At 46.1% G+C, this 21114-nt stretch overlaps 1 protein-coding gene across 1 annotated transcript in view; it reads right to left on the bottom strand.

The window, feature by feature from the left end:
- Positions 1-21114, bottom strand: part of CARHSP1 (calcium regulated heat stable protein 1) — a 37436-nt gene that overhangs the window by 4291 nt on the left and 12031 nt on the right. Inside the window, exons 3-5 of the mRNA XM_050713907.1 lie at positions 11535-11727; positions 8482-8604; positions 2139-2226 (exon numbers count right to left, since the gene is read on the bottom strand). Coding sequence (XP_050569864.1) covers positions 2139-2226; positions 8482-8604; positions 11535-11707 — 384 coding nt within the window. The 5' untranslated portion in view covers positions 11708-11727. The remainder of the gene's footprint in view (positions 1-2138; positions 2227-8481; positions 8605-11534; positions 11728-21114) is intronic.

Genomic DNA, 21114 nt, shown 5'->3' with positions numbered 1-21114 from the left:
TTCTCCACTAGAAAGCACTTCTTACAGGATCAAGCATTATTCTGACAGCATCAGATCCTTTCTTGGTTTCTTACCTTATTCAAACTGACACTACAAGAGACTGAAGCTTGTGATAAAACCTTCATTCTATCCCAACACTCCTTTTTCTCGTCCCCTAGTTTCTCCCTTTTTTTGCTTGACCTGATCAAGACCAGGACTGTCCTTTGCACAGCTATGTGAGAAGGCTGTGGCCACACAAGCAGCTTGAATTTCATACTCTGTTTTCAGCCTCTAAGCCTGTCTCCCACAGATCAGATATTCTTTTCTTCCCTGCAGCCTTCTGACTACTCGTTACTCTTGGTGCCTACCACATACACCATTAACTCATTGTCCCCAGTGCACATGAAAAGCGAGAGGACAAAGGTCTCAGTCTGCAGCCTGATAACAGCTGTTTGTGAACAGCGTAACAGCAGTGTTTGCCCACCAAACGCTGCTTCTGGAACAGTGGTACTGGGTAGATGCAGACTTGCTCCAGCAGCAGTATCGCTAAGTGATGCTTAGAAGCAGGAACGAACAGCACCCAGATTACGCAGTATTTTTGGTGGTGTCAAGAAAGAACACTGTAATGGCACTTGAAAGCCGATGAGATGGCAGAGCCCCACACTGGATGGCAGAGCTGCAGGAAGATCCTCCATCAGGAAGCAATTGCCTTAAGTGCTGGGAGGTAAATGAACTAGAGGAGATTGGAGAACGTAAACAGAGATCTTGGAACAGATTCTGTCTGCAGCAGCTGCTCTATACACAATGTAAGTTACCCAGATAAGTTAGAAGAAATTAAACGTGGACTTCTTGATGTTATATATTGATGAAATATTTTATATCTTTTCTACAAATACATATTTTATAACTATGTAATTATTTTTACTCTATTTAATGTTGATCTAAAAACAAATGCATTAAGAGACTTGTACACATATTCCTATTCAAACTAATGCCTATTTATGTATCCAGGAATTTTAAGACACTTTGATAAATTAAGCTAAAAAGGTGAAGTGTTTTCCTGATGTTTGTGTCAGAGAGAGACACAATACAGTAAGCTTTAGATTATCCAGCAACTCCCATTTCCCAGCTCAGTGCCAGTCTGGTGCGGTAGAGCATTTTTATCTTGCACTATTTTTAGGGAGCTGGGAGGTTATTAGGAAATTACCTAAATAAGAAATGTTCTAGCTCTTCCTCCTCACAGCTGTTATTCGTATTCCAAGGCACTAGTTAAACCCTCTGGGACAAAGACGAAGTCAAATGGAAACATTTTCGAACACAAGTTTTCAGTGAATTCAGAGCCGTGTTGGTCAACAAGGCTGCCACAGATCACACCACGCAGCCAGCTCCCACGGACCGACGGGCTGCATTATTTCGGGGGCTTCTCAAAGCTCATTTCACTCCTCAGCATGCCCCCCAGAACCCTTGTGTTTTTACTAAACAGCAGACCCAAACAGAAGTGAACCATCCTGAGTTACTAATCCCGAATGCCCTCCCATGCAGTCTCAGCAGATATCAAGGATGCCAGCAATGACTTTATGGAGGCAGCAGGCAGGCAAACCAGAAACATGGCTGCCTCTCACCCACCAGTCACACTCATAACTGGGACAGACAAGTGGGAAAGAGGTCCAAGCACCAAGGAATCCCAGCTGTAAATAACTAAGGTCTCACCTACAGGATTGCCCTGGTCTCTGAGAGATCTGGCCCATTGCAGAGATCTTCCCAGGTGCTGCCACATCTCCCCGCTGAGATCTCTAGTCACGGTTTTTGAATCCATGCTTGGGGATAGTTACGTCTCCATACCTGCTCGGCAGCCAGTTCAACACCAAGCAGCCCACTGGGCACCCAGAAGGAAATGGTGATCACAAGAGGCAGAGCTTTCTAAAGAGGCCTACCAGGACCCAGTTAGACGTACAGAAAACACCTGTTCCTACAAGCATCCAGCTTGGATCCTGTCACAGCAATACCTCCCGTTTGCATCCAGAAGCCAAAGCCCTGGTTAGTCTTCTTCTGAGCTCACTAACCAGAGTCTCCATCCTCAGGCACCTACAGCCTCCTGCACAGCCCACTGCCCAGCCTGCAAGCTACGTCTCACCTTTCCCTGTCACGGCTTTTATTACCTCAGGTGGAGATTCTGGAAACGCTGTGCTACAATCGTGGCCGCAGCAAGCTGGCATTCCTTGCAGCATGCAGGTTTCCTGAGCCAACCTGGGGGTAGACGGGAACCCTAAGGAAAAGGTTGTCCATGTTTTGTTAACATCCAAACCCCTCCCAGGTAAGAGCTGCTGTTGTGCAGCCTCTCCTCCCCCCGCAAACAATTTACTTATTTCAGACACTTCAGCAGTTGCAGAAAGGCACCAGGAGGGGAGCACATCAGGAAGGAAGTGTGCAGCTCAAAGCAGGCAAGTCATCGAGTGCCTTGAGTACTTGGAGGGAAACCTGAAAGCTCAGGTTTGGCTTCCCAGCAGCCCCAGAACAGCTGCCTGCAGCCAGCAAAAGCCGCTGCTCGTTCCCAGGAAAGGTACGGGGGCTGGACGGGTCCGTTCCCTCAGCTCACATTCAGCTCTCGGTTTGTTTCTAATTACTGACTAATTTCCAATCCATATTGTTACACCCCACTACGAGAGCAGCAGCAAAGAAGATGTCAGCATTAATGTTGTGCATTAAACACAGCGATCTGGCAGAAAGTCAGAGGAAAGCAAGCAGTGTGATAAGATGCCTCCATGGGTGTGGACAGCTCCAAAAGTCAGGCTCGGCGATGTGGTGGGACAGTGGCCAGGACACAGCTGGGTTCCTCCCTGCAGGAAGACGTTGCTGAGAGCATGTCTCCAGCACAGCCAGAAACCAAATGCAGCAGAACAGGACCGTATCTCCACCTGGGATCCCACTGGGAGACCACTTCTGTGGTTGTTTTTTTCCCCCAGTACTCCCGAGTTGCGGGCCCTAGGAGCATATTCTCCTGAGGTCACTACACAACGTGTGAGCAAAGCACAGCAAACTCTGCCTCTCTCCAGGGACCCAAAGGTGCTGCGCAGCGAAGCCCTGGGGGAGGTACAACGCCAATTCTACAAAGCCATCGTTAGACACAGGGTCAGGAAAGCAGCCTGAAGGACACCCCGAAGGCCTCTCTGCAATGCAGCATTTTCCCCTTCAGAGCCAAGCTCCAGCAAACTGCAGAAAACCCACAAGCACTGCACGTGTTTTTTTCTCCTGTTCCAAGAAGTCAGCTACTTTTTCAAATGAAACTCCTTTTTTAAAAAGTGTGGTCATTAATTCATCAGTGCTCTCTGGTGATGTCTCCTTGCCTTGCCTTTGCAGGTACACAGGCTCGAGGCAAAATCCCAGCCTAATGCAAAGGCCCTGAGGGTAAGTGAGACTCCTGCATGTGCTCACCCCCAAATACACTGGGAAAGCAGATGCGCGGGATTCCTGTGTACTGCCCAAAAGCACATCATCTGACCTACAATCACAGGCACCTCCAACTCACCTCTCTCCACCCCGCAGCCCTGCCCGCAGAGCTCCCCTTCAGCAGGTGCACAAGGTGCGGGGAACCTCGAGAGCCACCTCCCACGGGATTCCCCAGCCTGCTCTCCAGAAACATGCCACCTCTGCAGGAAGAGTATGAAGAGTGAAACTGAAGCCACAGGGGTGGTTACATTCCAGTAATGGTCAAAACATGAAGAAGTTGTGAGAGCTGAGTTACTCCAGCCATGAAACACCAGCAGAGGAGGCAAGGTGTTGAGGATGAAACAGTTCTCAGCACTGGCACTACAATAGCACCATCAGTTCAGTGACAGTGGGTCACAGAATCACAGAGGCTGGAAAAGACCCTTAAGATCATCAAGTCCAACCATCCAGGATGGTGGAAATGAAAGAATTAACAGTACTTGCCATTATTTAAAAATTAACTAAAGGGTTTACAAAAAAAATAAATTACTCCAGGTGAACTCATTTTCCTTTGCTTCCTTCCAGAGCTGTTATCTTGAACTACAATTTGATCTTGAGCCGTTATCTTGAACTACAGTCTCAGCGACTCCTACATCCCCATGCTGCCAGCTAGGGTTTTACACTCACTACTAGCAAGCACATTTTGTTTTCTGCTCCAGAGATGGGCATAGTATTAAACTGAGCACAATAAAAAACAAAAAAAAAGCCCACATTTTCCTAGAACAACCCTTTGTACCAGCTTGAGAAGTACTTCCAGCAAGTGCAAGGAAGCAGGACTCGCTATACACATAGCACAGGAAGCACCAACGAGCCTGGGGCTCGCACCTTCAGCTGGCTGGCAGGGGCAGGACAACCCCAGCACAGCACCAGCCCCAGCATGTGCAGAGGGGAGCAGCCGTGCAGGTCAGTGCGCGGGAGCTGGCTCCAATCTGTCCATCCGAACACCGGCAGCGCTGCCGTTGTGGTGCAGTTTCAGCCACAGATGCTTCACCCCCAGACCAGCCTGCAGAGGTGCCACGAGTGCTGCCAGGAAAGTGCCACCGCCTGCAGTGACTGCCACCAGAGCTGCCACCACACCTCGCTATCTGCCGCAGGAGGATGGCTCGGAAGGAAACGCTACCACCTGCCCCCAGCAGACATCAGCATTTCGAGAGAACTGCAGGCTGCCCTGGCTCACGGTGCAGTTCTGTGTAGTTGCACCTCCTCAGTCCAAAGAGGAACCAGCCCAACACAAGTGTTACTAAAACCCAACCCAAACCAATTCTTCTCTCCACTCCTTAGAGCCACCTGTTAAAACAGACAAAGCCACACTGACAAAACCCCTTTAACAATTGCTTTCCAAACTGACTTTTTAAGACTATTTCCCCAAACCCGATAAATCCAGCTCCCCAGTAACACAGCTTTGCTGCAAACTCCATTCATAAACCACATCCGCACGACAAAAGAACAGTATTCACCTTAAACTCTAGCAGATACTGCAACTGAAAATATTGCAATGCCGAATGAAGGAGCGAGAGTTTGAATGCCACATGCCACACACGCTTGAACTTATTTTTAGGCTAACACTCAGTCATTTATGGAAATGGAAACATCATGTTAAGTGTAATTAGCTTTCCCTTTTTTTTTTTGTAAGATATGGGAAAGAGAGATTCCATTTCACAGAAGGCATTTCCATTGAAGTGTTACCTTGCTTCCCAAAGCTTAGGAGGAAAAAAAAATTCTTTCAAATTAAATTTTTATGTTTAAAAACTTATTAATCTGCAAGATTGGCAGCTGCTCCTGATGCTCAGAGCATTCACTGATCACCACAACGTAGACTGCTCTGCTGTGTTCTTCACAATCTTACTGGATCTAAACTGGCAGACCATTTTAATCATGTTCCTGAAATCCTAGCTTTCAGGAAGAACTGATTCAGCAGAAACAATCCTCTTTCATTTCACAAGTAGATGTCTATAACGCACTGAGACAGTGAACAGGTTGATGTCTATCCCACATTCAGGTTTAATTGAGGAAAACACCTAGAAAAGCACTGCATGATAAACCTAAGCAGTACCTCAAAACCCACACTATGCACACCAGTCATTGGAGTCTTCTTGAGCCACGGTGATGGTTACAGCATGCTGCTGTAAAAAGCAGTTCTCATTAGTAAAGAGCAACGTTTCTAACTCACAGTGAAATCAACTGAAATGAAAGTCATTATTAATTCATCTTTCCAGTGCTACCTTGCACCAGAATTAAGATAGTGATACCATCGCCCTCTAGCACTAAAAGCTGTTTCCAACTAATTCAGACACACTTAGAGTAATTAAAGAATAATAACTTGCTGAAAACTTTTATACTTTGTACTTTGATAATAGCGCTTTGTAATAACATGTTCAGGCAGAAACATCAGCTATGTTTGAATCTAAGCTCTGAGATTATTCCTATATAGAAAACACTAAAAATTATGGCCCAGTCCTGGTTCAATGTAAAAAAAAAAAAAAAACCCGTTGACTTCAAAGGAGCAGAATTTAGCCTAGAAGGCTCGCATAAAGTGCATCCTTCAGTCTTACAAAATTCATATGAACTAACCTTGCTAAAACATCTCTGAAAGAGCAAGGAAAATGGTCTTTGAACACATAAATTACATGCTTAAAGAGGAAAGACATCATTCACCTGCTATGGAGATGGAAGGAGGAGTGAAGGGTCATAAAGCAAGGGAGAGGTAGGCTGAACAACAGAAACAATTAAGAACCAGGTCTGTTCATTATAGGAAGAGATCAGCCAGGGAGGCAGTGGATCCCCATCACTGGAATTGTTAAGAGTAGGTTGGGAAATGCATCTGCCAGAAAGGCACAAGTACCCTCCAGCAGCGAGCAGGGCAGAGGAAGTCCCCTCCAATCTTCTCATCTATGGTAAACAGAAGACACCTGCTCTGTTTTAAGAGATCTGCTGTACTACAGAAAAACTGCAGCATGCCCTGCTCTGTACAGCGTGACACAGAGACGGGCTGTTCTCCACCAGCATAAGAATTAAACTGAAATGGAGCAATTAAAACTGAAGAGAAGCAGCATGGCCTGAGGGCTAGGACACCAAATTGAGACCTGGGAAGCCAGAGCTTAGGCTGAAGCTGGAGCTTGCCATGCCATGCCCTGCCCATGCATCAGCTCTCCCCCTCTCATCCTTTATCTACTCCAGCTTTTCGCTGCAGGGGCAGGCTGAGGGCATGGCTGAGTAAGAGTGAGGGTAAACAGAGAACTTGACACACGTCAGCAAAATAAACATGCTGAAAATACATCAAGAAGTGTGATTGCTCACGAACTTTTACAACCACAATGACTTGTTCAATACTGTTTTTAGGACAGATCAATTGGGTGGAATAAAGGGGAAAGATGGCATGCCACTTCCACACCATATTCATTTAAATATAGTATAGAGATGGCTCAGAGTCAAAGCGTTTTGAAAGCATCCAGGATTGATATGGCAAGTAGCAGAGCCCACAAGAGGGGACACCTGTGAGATGGGGCCTCTCACACAGACCACTGAAATCACTGCAGTCAAAAAGTAACCTTTATAAAAGTCATATAGGTCCTCAGCATAGGAGACATACTGGGGTCTTAAATAGAAACAGTGAAACATCGCTGGAGTTACAGCTGATTGGAGTGGGATTGAGGGCAGGAGCAGCACGTGTACCCAGAATGGTCCATCATACAGTAAACGTTTCAGAAAAATTGGAAGAAGGCCAATGCGCTCAAAGGACACATGCTAACCACATGAGCAGGAAAGATAACTGGGGCCACCTGAATAATTTGGTAAGGCTTTTATTGACTTACCACCGGATAACCACTCCAAACAAAAAATGAGGATTATACAGCTTCAACATAGTAAGCAATAGGTAGATTAAACATGGTGACAGATCTAAAAGAGGTTATTGGAAAATAAACATTCGATGATCTTAATACTGGCCCACAGAAAACAGTTTTGGCCCCCACGCTGGTCAACATCTCAATCTGGAAACAAATATAAAATTGTCTGCTAAACCTTGCAGATGAGCCAAACAAATACAGAAGACAGTGCAGTCACAGAGCGATCTGGATGCCTTGGCAAGCAGGGCCTATTCCAGTCAGATGTGCTGCAGTGCAACCAAATATGAAGTCACGTATCTGGGAGCCAGGAATGCAGACCCTGCTGCCAGGGGATGACAGACTGCATCTGGGACTGCACCAAACTCTCACGCTGCAGAGGATGCAGAGGTCAGAGCAGATAAGCAATTCAGCAGAAGACTAGGGATTAGAAGGGCTAATGCTATTATGGGACATATAGAAAGAGAAACACAGCAGGAGTGTGGAAGAGATTTTTATCTCTGTATACTGAAACTATCCATACATTTATATTCATTATTTTTAAGTGATATTTAAATTCTGCAGCACGGTTAGAAAAGAAACTGGAAAGATTGTTTTAGACTGGAGAAAAAAAAAAACAAGGAACTTGAAAAGTTCGATTTGTCTGATTTATCAGAAGGTATATTCAGAGGTGATAAATATCAGTGTTCAAGGAAAAAAAGCGGGGGTACTAATGAACCTGTTAACAGAGAAAGTTTAGCCATAAGCTGCTCAAGACTGAAGCTAGGCAAATTACTTTTCTTAACAGTGAAGGTAATTAACCTTTACTTTAATAATGATAAAAGTGGTGCAAAGTAAAAAGTGAATTTTCAATGTCAGAAAACTTTAAATTAAAGCTGGGTACTGCCTAGATGATTTGCTTCACATAAATGCAAGCTTCTTTGTTTGGGTGAAATCACACAGCTTATTCTAAGAGATCTAACAGGATCATCTACAAGTTTTCAACTGAACAGATTTATAATAATACTGGCAGTTAGAGATTATGCTGTTCTTTTTCCGTAACATCCGCAGAACTGCTCTGTGCTAAGATAAGGGTGACAGATTACAAACCATTCTTGGCACGTGATGTGTCACAAGCATTCCGTAATCAAGGCAAACTGGAGCTCCAGCTTCCCCAGTGACCCGGACAACTTACTCAGAAATGTGTACGAAGATGTCGGGTCCTCCATCTGCGGGGGTAATGAAGCCATGGCCTTTGGAGCGACAGAAGCATTTGCAGACACCTTTGTAGATGGGACCCTCCGATGCTCTCACAGTTCTGCAAAAATATAGCAGACAGAGCGGTTCGTTGCTGAGCGGGGATGTGACAGCTTCAGCTGCAGCATGTCAAACAAGCCGGCGCAGCGATCCAAGTACCCACTTGCTCCCCAGCGAGTATATTCCTCTGCAGCAACTGTTTACTAGTGTCACGCTGCACACGTTCTGCCTGTAGCCTTTTGAAAGTGGGATAAAAGTGATGAAGATATTGGCTAGCATTATAAGCCATCAGTTGCCATCTTGAATCCATCTACCGCATCATCCTGCCTTTTCTCGGAGACACTGATCTGAATTTAAGCATTTTATACATTATAGGAGTTCTGGCAGTCCAGTGTGCATCTAGGTGCTGTGTGCACTTCCAGAAAACTTACAAATAAGCATGTGCACGTACTATCGAGAGAATGCAGTGCATAAAGGCACACATAAATGCCTCTATATGTATGTACATAAATACACGCACACCCTTCTGCAGGCAATGTCTACTGCTGTCCTGCCAAACTAGGATCAGTGAAGTCAGTATTTCACCTCCTAACGACTCCAGCAGGCTAACTGGTACAGACAACACCCATACTCAAGACTGATCTCTTAATCCATCGTCATGAGGCTTGTATTTAAAATGACACTGATTTTAGACAAACCCTTTGGATGACTTACCACCATCAAGAAAAACAACTTACATGAACCCATCTTGACAACTGTGTGATTAAATCCCCTCCCCCCCCCCTTAAATATACTGAATCTTCAGCGATCCAAATTCAATAAATAACAAAGCCAACTGTCTTAGACATCTTACATAGTTTACATGGAGGAGTTACTAAATCAGGACCTTCTCATGACATGATTATCCAGTAAGTTACTTCCATGTTAGAAGATGATTTCTGTGGGACTCTTTGAATCAAACCCTCAGTAAGTGATTGTGGTGCTATTTGGTTATATGCATTGAGACAGTTTTGAGATTACTTTCATAATGTTTCAAGTTTCCTGAAGTCTTAATAAATAATTAAAAAACAAACAACAAAAAAAACTGCTCTGCTCCAGAAGTTATATTAACATTAAAGAAATTAGATTTGAAAGGGTTAAATTTCCATTAAATCATTTCATTTCCAGTTCTATAAAGCTGTCGACACACCTGACCCCCCCAAGTGCTCATTACACAGAAAAGCACTCACTGCCCTAAATAAGTCATTAAAGCTCAATTGCATCTTTCAAGGAGACAAAGCACTGTGAAGGATAAGGCCTCACACTTGCCAATGAACCAAAATTAAATAATCTCACTGAATAATAAACCACTGCCTCGTGCATTTGTCTTTTCCATACAACTGTGAGGCTATGGCTCACTTAAGCCTCTTGTTTAAAGACTAGACTAAAAAAAATTAGAAGCATTTTGATTTTCAGGGCTAGCAAATACAGCAAGATTCCTACACTAATTAATGATTAAAGAACTACGGGAGCAAAATAACCAAATTCTTTAATTTTGCAGAAACCAGACTAAGATTAGCAGCTCAGAAGAATTACAAAGAGTTCATTATTAACACAGTGCTGAGACAAGCTAGTCTGGAACTGTTTTTTAAGGTCAATCCCAATTATCAAGTCCATTATGTTCTTTTTAGCAATATACTTTCATTACAAAGTTTATGGCATCTGAAGCCTTTCAGAACAAAGTAAAATTCTCTTCTGCTGCTGCATTTTCACCTTATTTTGAACAGAGAATTGATACAAAGCATCATTGATAATACAAAGCATCATTGAGATTTATCCACACATTTTTAAATGTCACTTTTGAAGAAAAAAGCTGGGTAAAACTGCAAGGAGAAAAAAAATAAAAGAAGGAAAAACAAACAAACATGCCAACTAAATTATGTAGCACAGAACAGGCTAGTTGCTGGGTTGAGATCTTATTTCTAGTGTTTTACTCAGCACTGCCAGACCACCCTTACACTGAGGTAACTGTAGGACTGTGCCAAAGACACAAAGGATTGACCAGAGCTTCACGCTGTACCTGCAGACCCTGATTCAAAGGCCACCGTGATTAATAAAGAAGCCCTTGTTGCCTTCAGCAGGTCAGCACCTCACCAGGAAGTCCACTGCAGGCACTATACATTTTTTGCAACAGCCAAACAATGCAACATCATCCTGTGCTGCTGCGCTGTGGAGGAACCCCTTTATGGTGCGGGCTCTCAGAGTCTGCACGGCACCACAGGAAAGCTTGGGGAAAGCCTACCTCTGCTGTAGGATCACCATCTCTAATAACTACAAATAGCAACACACCTCATTTTATGAGAAACTAAGTAATTTTACAGAATCAAAGAGATCAGCCTCCATATCTTGAAAACCAATGCATTCTTTTACATGTCTATTTGAACAAACCCCCAGAAATCTTAAGATACAGATATTAAAGCTGAACTAAAAAGAAACGAGCCCTCTGAAAAGTGCCATGGTCATGAACCAGCCCTAAAATGTGACCTGACTGATGGTAGCACAGGTGTCAGGAGTGAAAGAACTAATCCTCCAGGGGTGGTGAGGAGATTAGGTCAAAGGAGGAGGTTGAGCTCATAAAGAAACACTGATGAATGACGGGAACTGGTCCACCAAGAGCCTCAGCTCAATGTGCAAAGTGGAGCAAAACTTCAGACAAGAGGAATCTGTTTTGAAGAGCCTCAGTATATTTTCCTCACCCTCTAAATCTCTAGTCTTAAAGAGGGGAAAATACTTTCAATATTCTTTACCCAAACAGAGTGTAGAAAAACTACAGGCAATTTAGACTAACAAATCTAGCAGGATTAGAATATTGGGGAGGAATAAAATAGCAGTAAAATGCCAAAGCATCTTCCAGACACAACAAACTCCACCTCCCTTCACCTTGGTGAAAGCAATCTGCCCAAAAGCAAACATTTGGCTGTGCCTACTAAATGTAATTTCCCCAATACTCACGCAGAAAATGTCCTGGTCCGCCGGGTGGGCAGCGGACTGGGAATGAGGTACCCTCTCATGGGAGACGGGGAGCGATCTCTTGTCCTGCGACTTTCAGGCAAATGAAGAGAACTGGGTGAGTGCACAGAGGAGGAGGACTGCTCCAAGGTGGGTGAAGTGGGGTCAGAAGACATTCCTGATGCCTGAGAAAAACCTAAAGAGAGGAAGAGATCTGACTTAGCCCGAAATGGAATTTTTCATATTAAGTCACAAATTCTTCAGCTTATGGTTTTGTAAGAATATGACTCATTTCCTGCAGACGTACATGCAGACATAGTTGTAGCAAAATCTCTTGCTCTGTGTCAGTGAGTTCATTTATTTTTTTTAAAGAGTTCACAGCTTTTGTAAATTGTAGAAGGCAGCTCCACTGAAAACAGATCACTTCGCAGCTAACATGAAGTACTGCGTTTTGTTTACTCCTGCCTCTCTTGCAGGCAATGGCTCCCAAAGCAGAGCTCAGCCCCAACATCAGGCATCAGCATGCCCCAGGCAGGCCAGGTTTGACAGCAGTGCAAAGCCTCCTGTAACTGCACACAAACAGGTGCTACAAGAAAGAAACACCACGAGAAGAAATGCAGGAATACAGTCTACATCTCCACTGCTGGAGGTTATCTTCACTGCGCAATCACCAATGCTAACTTCATTCGCTGTGGCTGCTGCCCAGCTATTAGCGCACCTCTGGCAGAGCTTGTAACACCTTCAGCTCGACTGGAAGATGAAAATGACACAAGTGCTCTTTAATTCGCTTCAAGTGGGGTCAGACAGTTAGTTTACTCTGCCAAGGATGGGGAACATGTGAAGCCAGCAGAGCTGGAAGGCAGTGGCTGACTGCACGGAGGTGAACACGCTGGCCTGCAGACCTGGCAGACACCACAGGGTGCTTTGGTGGGCCTAAGTCTCCTATGGTCTTCCTACAACTACTCTGCATGTGCATTTAGAATCCCCACTGCCCAAGCCAGATTTCCTCTTATTCACGTCCTACAGCAGGGGAGGAAGGTCCCTTTCTCAGCACACCGACAGCAACACGTGGCTCATCACACAGCAAGCAAAACTCTGAGAATCCATGAGAAACAGCAGCACTTCTGCATACACTTACAGGAGTAAGCAGGGACAGACAGAAGAGAAATAAATCAGCGTTGCTCTGTTATTACTGTGCAAGTCCCCTTCCACTGTGGAAGGGGAATAAGCAATTCAAAACCAACCAATAACCCACTGCATTCTTATTTAAGAAAATCTAAAAATAACTGGATGAGTTAGCAAAATATGTAGTGATCTGGGTCAAGGAAATAGCATGAAGGCATGAAAAGCTGTCTTTAGGACCAATAGTCTCACTGAACTGCCATCTCTCATCACCATTTTGCACCTTCCTTTCCACACCCACGCTCCCCAGCCCATGAATTATGGAGTGGATCCCTCACACAACATTTGACATGAAGCCTTCTTGTCAATGACAAATTCCCATTACTTCTTCCCGAAACTAATAACTAAAATTAAAAAGGCCTCTTAAGAATGAAGTCACCAGGGAACAAAGGCTTTTATGTTTAATTGTTCAGGGTGCTGAGAAGGTAGAAGTGGATAGTCATGTTCCCTCGTGTACCAGCTTGAGCTTTCCACCCTGCTCTCAAGCACAACAGCTCAGCTGGAAACAAAAGCATGGCTTTAAATTGTTTAAATATGGATGGCATTTGCAATCCACTGGATAATGCCCTGCCCAGCATCACGGCCAACATTCAGCTGAGACCAAGAGGATAACACCAAGGGGATGGGATTTTCCAAACCTCCTCGAAAAAGGCTCGCTGCACTGGCTGGTATGTGGAAGTCCCATCAGAGTTTAGAAGGCCTCTCCTTTGGGCATCTTGCTGTCAAGGAAAGCCTGCTGTGAATTTGAAGGACTATAACTCTAATAAGTTGCAGAAAAAAAAATGAACAATTAAAACCGCATTCTGACAACTCAGCACCTGATCTGAGCTTTTGCATGAGTGAAAACACAGCTTTCACAGAACCACACGCTTTCTCTCATCTAAATATAAAGCAGCTCGTCAGGTGATGAGCAAAGTGCAGATCTCTTCCCCCATCTGCAGCAGGGTAGTCAAGCCAACCATAAAGTACTGTCGGTCTCCATCCTAAAATAAGGGCAGAGAGGCAGAACTTTCCCTCCTTTCTTTACAACACAGATGAGCCACAAATATTTACAAACAAAGCAGGCTAAATGGATTTAGAAGAGTGCTAACTTAGGCTATTGTTCCCACTTATGTTAGTGTGTCCTCTGCTCTGCAGACACAAACTAAAACGTGGTGTGGAACACGAAGTGCCGTTTCACTGTACAAATAGCCTTTTGTTCTCTGCCCACAGCCACAGCACATGAACAGCCTCGTAACTTCTGCCACACGAGCCCCAGACCATGACGGGAGCCCTGTGGGGGCGGATGCGTGGAGGCCACAGCTGAAGGCTGCCTGCCCACCACAGCGAGGGGCACAGCTCAGGAACAGGACAGATGCTGGCGAGTGGCTGTACGAAGCCTGTGGCCTAACCAAGAAGGTCTGCTATTTTAGCTTATTTGTTATCATGAGGTTGGTTGTGCACAGATTCACTTGACGGCATCCCTGAAGGAGCGGAAGCGCCAGCCCCGTTCTGCACGCCGCTGAGGAGACGCCGGGGCTGGGCCGTGTTGACACAGGAAGCCACCAGCAAATGGCCAAACCAAAACCCGCATCCCCAGTTCTCCCGGCCTTCTCCTCTCGTGCAAGCCTCACCTTCAAAATGCAGCTACCAATAGCTTTTACAGAGGATTTTCTGATATTGTCCTAGGCTCTGAACTGAGCCCTGCAACGCAAGAACCGCCCTCAGACAGCTCGCTACAAGTCCTGCCTCAGCAGCACAGCTTCCTCTCTTCGTGACTCGCTGAGCACACCTATTTTCCACACATCGCTCACCAGCCCACCATCTCCCACCCCGTTTGGCTTTCTTTCATCCCTCCAGTCCAGCCACAACCCTCCACTTCACCGTGGTGATGAGGACATGGCACGAACCCCATGTAGAGCCAACAGAGCACCCCACCTGGCCTCCCCCGAGCACCCGGCATGGCTGTGCCTCAGGGGGCAGCCGGTGCTCTACAGCAGCACCTCGTAGCTGCCCAGACCCCAGCTCAGCAAGACTGCGTCTACAGCAGAGATGAGGGACACTCAAGACAGTATCTGTCTTCTCCTCGAGCCAGCAAAATATTTACCTTCCAGTATTTACAGAATGAAAGCAACGTGATGCAAGGTGGTGATATTTTCAGGCTCTCTGCTTCAGGAAGCTCCGACCACACACCACCCTAGCCTTACGTCTCCCCGTATTTCAACATGCGGTACTTATCTTTGAGCAACACAGATTTGTTGCTGTTGTTATTTAAAACCTGTAGGAATGCGCCACACTAAAATATAAATTAAATACACCCTGGAAGCATCATGGAAGCAACGGACTAATTTAGCATTTCAAAGTGTTTTTTTTTTTTTAACCATACTTTTTTCAGAAAAAGTGGCCAACGTTTACACAGAGAACTCAAAATATCGTCTGTAACTGGTGACCTACAAAGCACAAGTTGCAGTACATGCAGGAAAATAATATGAAAATTTTCTATGAAAATAGAAAATATTTCTATGAAAATAATATGAAAATAATAAGGTGGGTGGCACGTAAGTGCCACTGTCATTTCTCTATTTATCTATACATTGCTCTTCTATCCTGCTTTAAATCTACCCCATACCACTAAAAATACCCCAAATATAGCTGTATGGGGGAAGTTAACCGTTCTGAATGGCACCACAACACCACCAAGGAAATCTAGTCTGACTTTTGATTAAAGGAAACGCCTCAGAAAAAGCCAGAATGGATAGGACAGGGTGACAGACTCCAGGCAACCTGTGTACGAACAGTTTCCTTTTCACACAACAGGCATCACAACACAAGCAATACTTCAGAGACCGATCCTGCTCCAGAGCATGCTTCCCAAGCAGCGCATCCCTTGCCTTCATCCACTGAAAGAGCAGAGGCACTCGGACACTGCTCCTCCCGTTACCTTGCTCTGATGAATGTGAGGGACTGAGGGCACTGAGCTTCCAGTGGTGCCCCTAATTCTTCTAAAGCAGTACCCGGCGCTCTGGCACCTCTCCCAGGCACCTGACCCCAACCCCCCGGCAGCACCAGACCACCGTGCTGCTTCCACCTGCAGTTTCTTGCCAAAGCAGCTCCTGACAAACTCAGACCCCAGCGCCCGGGAGGATCCCCCCACCGCAGAGCATCACCACGATCCTCCTGCATCACAGAGTTCAGCACTTACAAAACACACGCAATTATGAAACAGCTGGTTCAGAAAGCTTCCCTTTCCAGCTTAGTTAGCATATGACCAACTTTCCACAATTAATACTGGCATTTCAATTAACACAAACTCAGAGCAGTTGCAACACGCGTGTGATGTGTCAACACAGAGGAGTATGGTATAAACATTATGGTTTCAGCAGGCTGCGGGAGAGCGTCCACTGTGATGATCTGGCAGTTAAGAGAAGCCAGGACATTGCCCAACTGTCCCCACGTCCAATGAAAGCCTAATTATGAGGTAACCAAAATACAACAAGGAAAACTCCTAGTGCTCATCTACGCATGCAGATTAGTTTGGATTAGAACAGGGTTGAGTTTAAGCAGCAAAAGCTATTCACGGTCAGTCCCAACAGCTGGCACCTTTTCCCCAAACGCCGTGGCTGCCCTCGTGCTCCTCAGGACTCGCTGAGTCCTGGAGCAGCGCTGGTGGGGCAGCACAAAGCAGCCCCACACAGCCCAGACCACAGAAAGTGGTGGCAGGGGAACCATGTCAGCAGCAGCCCATGAAGTACAGAGGAGGACTTCTTACAGGTCACCGTTTTCCACTGTTCATGTAAGCAGCCAGATATACTTCTTAAAAAAATGCCTTTTGGTTAAGGAACAGAGTGGATAGTTGGATTAAGTACATGTTTCAACTGGTTTATGGTTATAAAGAAGGCTACATAGTGATACCCCTTGTGTCATTCTATCAAACGTACTGGGGAATCAAGACCCTCTCTTGCTGGAAAGCCAGTACTTGCTGTGATCGATACTGCTTAAACTTCTTGCTCCCGACTGCCCAGCACACAGACAGCCAGGGTCCTTCACCTGCAAGCACATGCAGGAAGCTGCACCCAGCTGGAGTGTGTCAGCTGCCACTGGTGACAGCACTCACTAAGATTTGCTTGAAGGGAGAGCGCACAAATTAACAAGATACTGAAGTGGGGGGATGGAAAATTTTCCCTGGCTCATGGCCAGCTCCGAAGAGCAACGACAGGTCCTGGATGAGCATCCTGCTCTAGGAGCTCTCCCCAGTGCAGCTGGTGGCAAGGACGAAGACAAAGATGACATTTTATGCCAAGCTTTTCCCCCAGTAACATGGACTTCTTGTTGGAATCTGCTCCACCTCCCTTCTGGTTGTTACTATTCATGCTAATTGGTGCGTGCTGATCAGGAGCGAGTGCTGCCCACTGACTTTAGTGCCTGCACACACACATTATTGGCTAATGGTAAGTATTTAAATAACTGTTACCTGCAGTGCTAATAACTTTGCTTTGCTGTAGTACAACCAAATTGTCCAAGACAAGGCAGGGACAGCAGGAAGAAGGGCGAATCTCACCGGCACTCATCATACCTGTGCTATCACAGCTGCAGGTACAAGGCCACGAGAACAGTACAAGAAAAGCATGAACACAGCAAGTACTGCCCCAGCGGCTCTGAGAATCCCTGCCTCATCAGCTGGGGAAAATGCTGCAGCGCTGGCATTTGCTTGGCCCCTGGCATTGCCAAGCTAAGGCTGGAAGGGGCTGAGCTGCTGTCTGCACAGCGTGAGCCTGTCCTGCACACAGAAAGCCACTCCTGTGGGGTGAGCACTGGCACCTCCATTGCTCAGCTGCATCACGCAGTGGCGACGCAACCTTTTCTGAAGTGGCATCCAAACCCATGGTAAGTCTGAAGGCTGTGTACGCGGCTTCACTCCCTTGCTCATGCAAATCCGCTCATGCAAATCCCCAGGTTACAGAGCGCTGTGCCTGAAATACGTCTGGGGGGCAGACGTGTGCACCTGCCCCTGCATTGCCTGCAGGCTGCCTGCACCTGGGAAGGACACCACAGCCTCCCACCAGCCAAACGTGGTAGCACCAGGTGGGAGCCACCATGGTGGGGACAAGGTGTAACGCCCACCTGCATGCTGCTGGGGAAGCCAAAGGAGCAGACCCCAGCCAGTCCGAGACACAACTGCTGGCAGGTCACAAATCACCATTCCTGGACTACCAAACCGTGACGCTGAGCCAGCACAAGCCCAGGGCGACTTCCGGCATCTTGCCTCGCCTTCAGCCTGCCAACTGTTTTGTGTGAACCGCCAGCCTACAAACCCACTGGTTTCTGCAGCAGTGCAGTGATGCCGTGTCACAGCACTGCCCAGATACTTGCTAAATCACTGCCAGACCAAGAGGAGAAGCACATGCATCAACACCCAAAGCTCTGCTCCAGCCACTCTTCTCCTGGAGCCAAGTACGTGACACGAGTATACCAACAGTACGAGTTGGTTTATCCAGGCAGAAGTTAGCCTTCAGGTGTCTCACACAGGCTGTAATAAAGGGAAGGTAAACATGAAGAGAGGTCACAAAGAGACTGCAGTCACATGAGGGAACATCAAGAAGATTTTCAGTCTGACACTTGTGGCTGCCTAGGTCAAAGCATAAGGTGAGCACACAGGGTACTTACCCTCAACATGTTTCCAGCATCCCATGGTGTACAGCCTAAACAAATGCTAAACTGAAGGTGACACAGTGGTATTTAATAACATCCTATCAATTTTTTCAGACCCCTCCTGAGCTCACACAGTCTTTTAGCACCCACAGTATCCTGTGGCAAAGAGCCCCACAGCTCAACTATCACATGAAATAAACATCTCCATTTAGTGGACAGTGAAGGGTAGCTCCTCTTACAAAGACGTTAAGAACAGAGCTCAGAAGACAGATTAGCAAATACGGTAAGAAAAGGAAACGGAAGGGAAAGGCATAATACACAACAGACAAGAGAGGCATTAGCTCAGAGGAGCATGCAGGGAAGGGTGCAGGCTTATTCATAAATCAAGCCTTAAATTTTCAACCAGAAGTGTCACAAATGGGAGAGACAGACAGAAGAAGGGGCTACAAGCTTCTTTCTGTTTTTCCCCCCACTTTTAAACTTCCAACTACCAAAGATACTACAACCATACTACCTTATGGCTTTTTAAAACATCTTAGGATTTCTAAATCACCCCCCTGATTTGACACTTGAATGGTTGCCATTACTTCTCCTTAGACAATAAACCCTACTAGTATTAAATATTTCTAAAGAATCCGCTCATCAATGATTTAGCTGGTTTTGTGTGGACCAAAACCAGCTATTATCTATTCAATGTTTCAGGGTCTCCAGCAAAGTACCATCGTGCTGCTCGCACACTGGACTCTTGCCCCCTCCATCACACCTCAGTTAACCAAGGCTGAGAACTTTGTTCTTGGATAGCAGAGGCAACATTTAATACATCTCATCCTATTCTTGCTAAACAGGCATCAAGCATACTGAGCTCATGCACTTCCCAGATGAAGTACAATATATGGCTGAACGGGGGACAAGCTGTCCCTTCCAGCGCTTGCTCTTGAGCTCTGCAGCTCAGCTCTTCCTGCAGTGCTTCTGCAAGTCTGAAGCTTTGTTCCTGCCATTACTTCCACCCAGCAGGTCCCATGCGAGTTTATTCCAAGATTTATTTCATTTTGGCAGAAAATATTTATACCAAAACATGAGTAATCTCTCTTAGAAGTGTCTGAGCAACTTAGCACTCATCTACAAGACAAATGGCCTTACGCAATGTCAGGCTGTCGTAAAGACTGGTTATACATATGTAAATCCTTCGGTACTTCTGAGAAGTTCTCCTTTCTCGGCCTTCTCTCACATCACAAAACTTCAACCACGATTATGGGTAAGTTTGTTAATGTGCAACTTTGAGCCTTTTAAGGCTACTGAAATCCCCTGAAATATTTATGTGGCTCAAGTGTTTCTGAGAACAATTAGTTCACTGTTTTCTCCCCAATCAACATTTTCAACGGGAAAAAAAACAGATCACATTAGAGAGATCTATAACCATGGAAGTTTACGAGGCATACAAGTATTGCCAAAGGAAAAAATACTCCTCTGAGGATATTTCATCTGCCAGCATTACAGCAAGAGGCAAGTTGTAGGGCATAGAGTAAGAAACCACTCACAAATAACTCAGTCCTCACACTAACACCTCAAGGCAGCCACAGACCCCAGACTCCTTTTTGCCAGGCCTGTCTCTGTTTTCTGTTATCACCCTACGCTTCTTTGCGAACACAGCAGGTTAGAGGAGCAGGCTGGTAACAGAACAGGAACCCTGCTCCCCTCCAAAACGCTCACGCTTCACGGTAGCTTGTTCCCACTCAACTAACAGTTTTGTGAACATGGAACAATCAGAGCACAAGTAAAAAGAAAATTAGAAGGTCAGAAAACACCAGGAAAGGCTTAAAAAGTTCAACGCTCAAGAGAAAGGGATGATCTGGTGCATCCAGCTCGGAGCAGGAGTGGGGAATGGCTGGTGTGAACCTCCCCCAGGTCCGAGAGTGCTTTGCAACATGACCCTGAGGCACACCTCGGCGTCCTCACTGCCTCAGCTCCTGTAACAGCGCTTTGCAGCAGCGGCACTAGGACTAGCCACGTCCCAACAGACTTCTGGACACAAAAACCTGCACGAGCCCAAGAGGTCCATCCAGCTGATGACACCCAACTGTGGCGCCTGGCTCGAGCCCGGAGCTGGTCTCGCTCCAGGCTGGAGAGGAATGAGAAAACAGACTTCTTGCAAACCAACTTACCAGCCAGAGAAGTAATGCTCCCTTGCTGTCCCCTGCCAGAGGACAGCCGTGCTGTGCCTCCCCAGCCTGCTTCTGGGCCGCAGCAAGGCTTTGCTGCTGCTGAGCCCTTCCCAGGACCTCCCTTCCTCAGGCCGCCATCTCTCCGGGCAGCAGCAGCGAGGTGCAGCACGCCCGCTGCCAAGGTGCCTGCTGCAAGACCCCAAAACTCCCTGCCAGGAGTCCCACGCTATTTGCTGAGAAGTAGATCAAGGCCACGGATCTTCACGCTCTGGGTCAGGGAATGCTGCTCACAAGCATGAGGCCTACGCACGCCCCACCAGGAGGTAACTTTATAACACTGATGAAGCACTTAATGCTTACTTCTTGACTCTCAGGCTGAAATTGTCTCAGCTCATTTAATTACAATCTACAAGACAAGCACTACAGAGATATACACACTCCACAAATCTTATTTTTCTTTAAAAATACATAACAAACCACTTGCAAAACAGAAACCATTTTCATTTTACCTTATGTCTAATTAGACCTCTCCTCAGCTCTGTCTGGGCAGCACAACCAGCCTCACAGCGAGCTGCTGCTTTCGATAGATCTTTGTGGTCCACAGCTCTGCC

This window comes from Cygnus atratus, chromosome 15 (assembly GCF_013377495.2).
Source record: "Cygnus atratus isolate AKBS03 ecotype Queensland, Australia chromosome 15, CAtr_DNAZoo_HiC_assembly, whole genome shotgun sequence".
Classification (NCBI taxonomy): Eukaryota; Metazoa; Chordata; class Aves; order Anseriformes; family Anatidae; genus Cygnus; species Cygnus atratus.
Note: the sequence above shows the minus strand (reverse complement) of the source record. Positions and strands in the feature narration are given on the sequence as shown.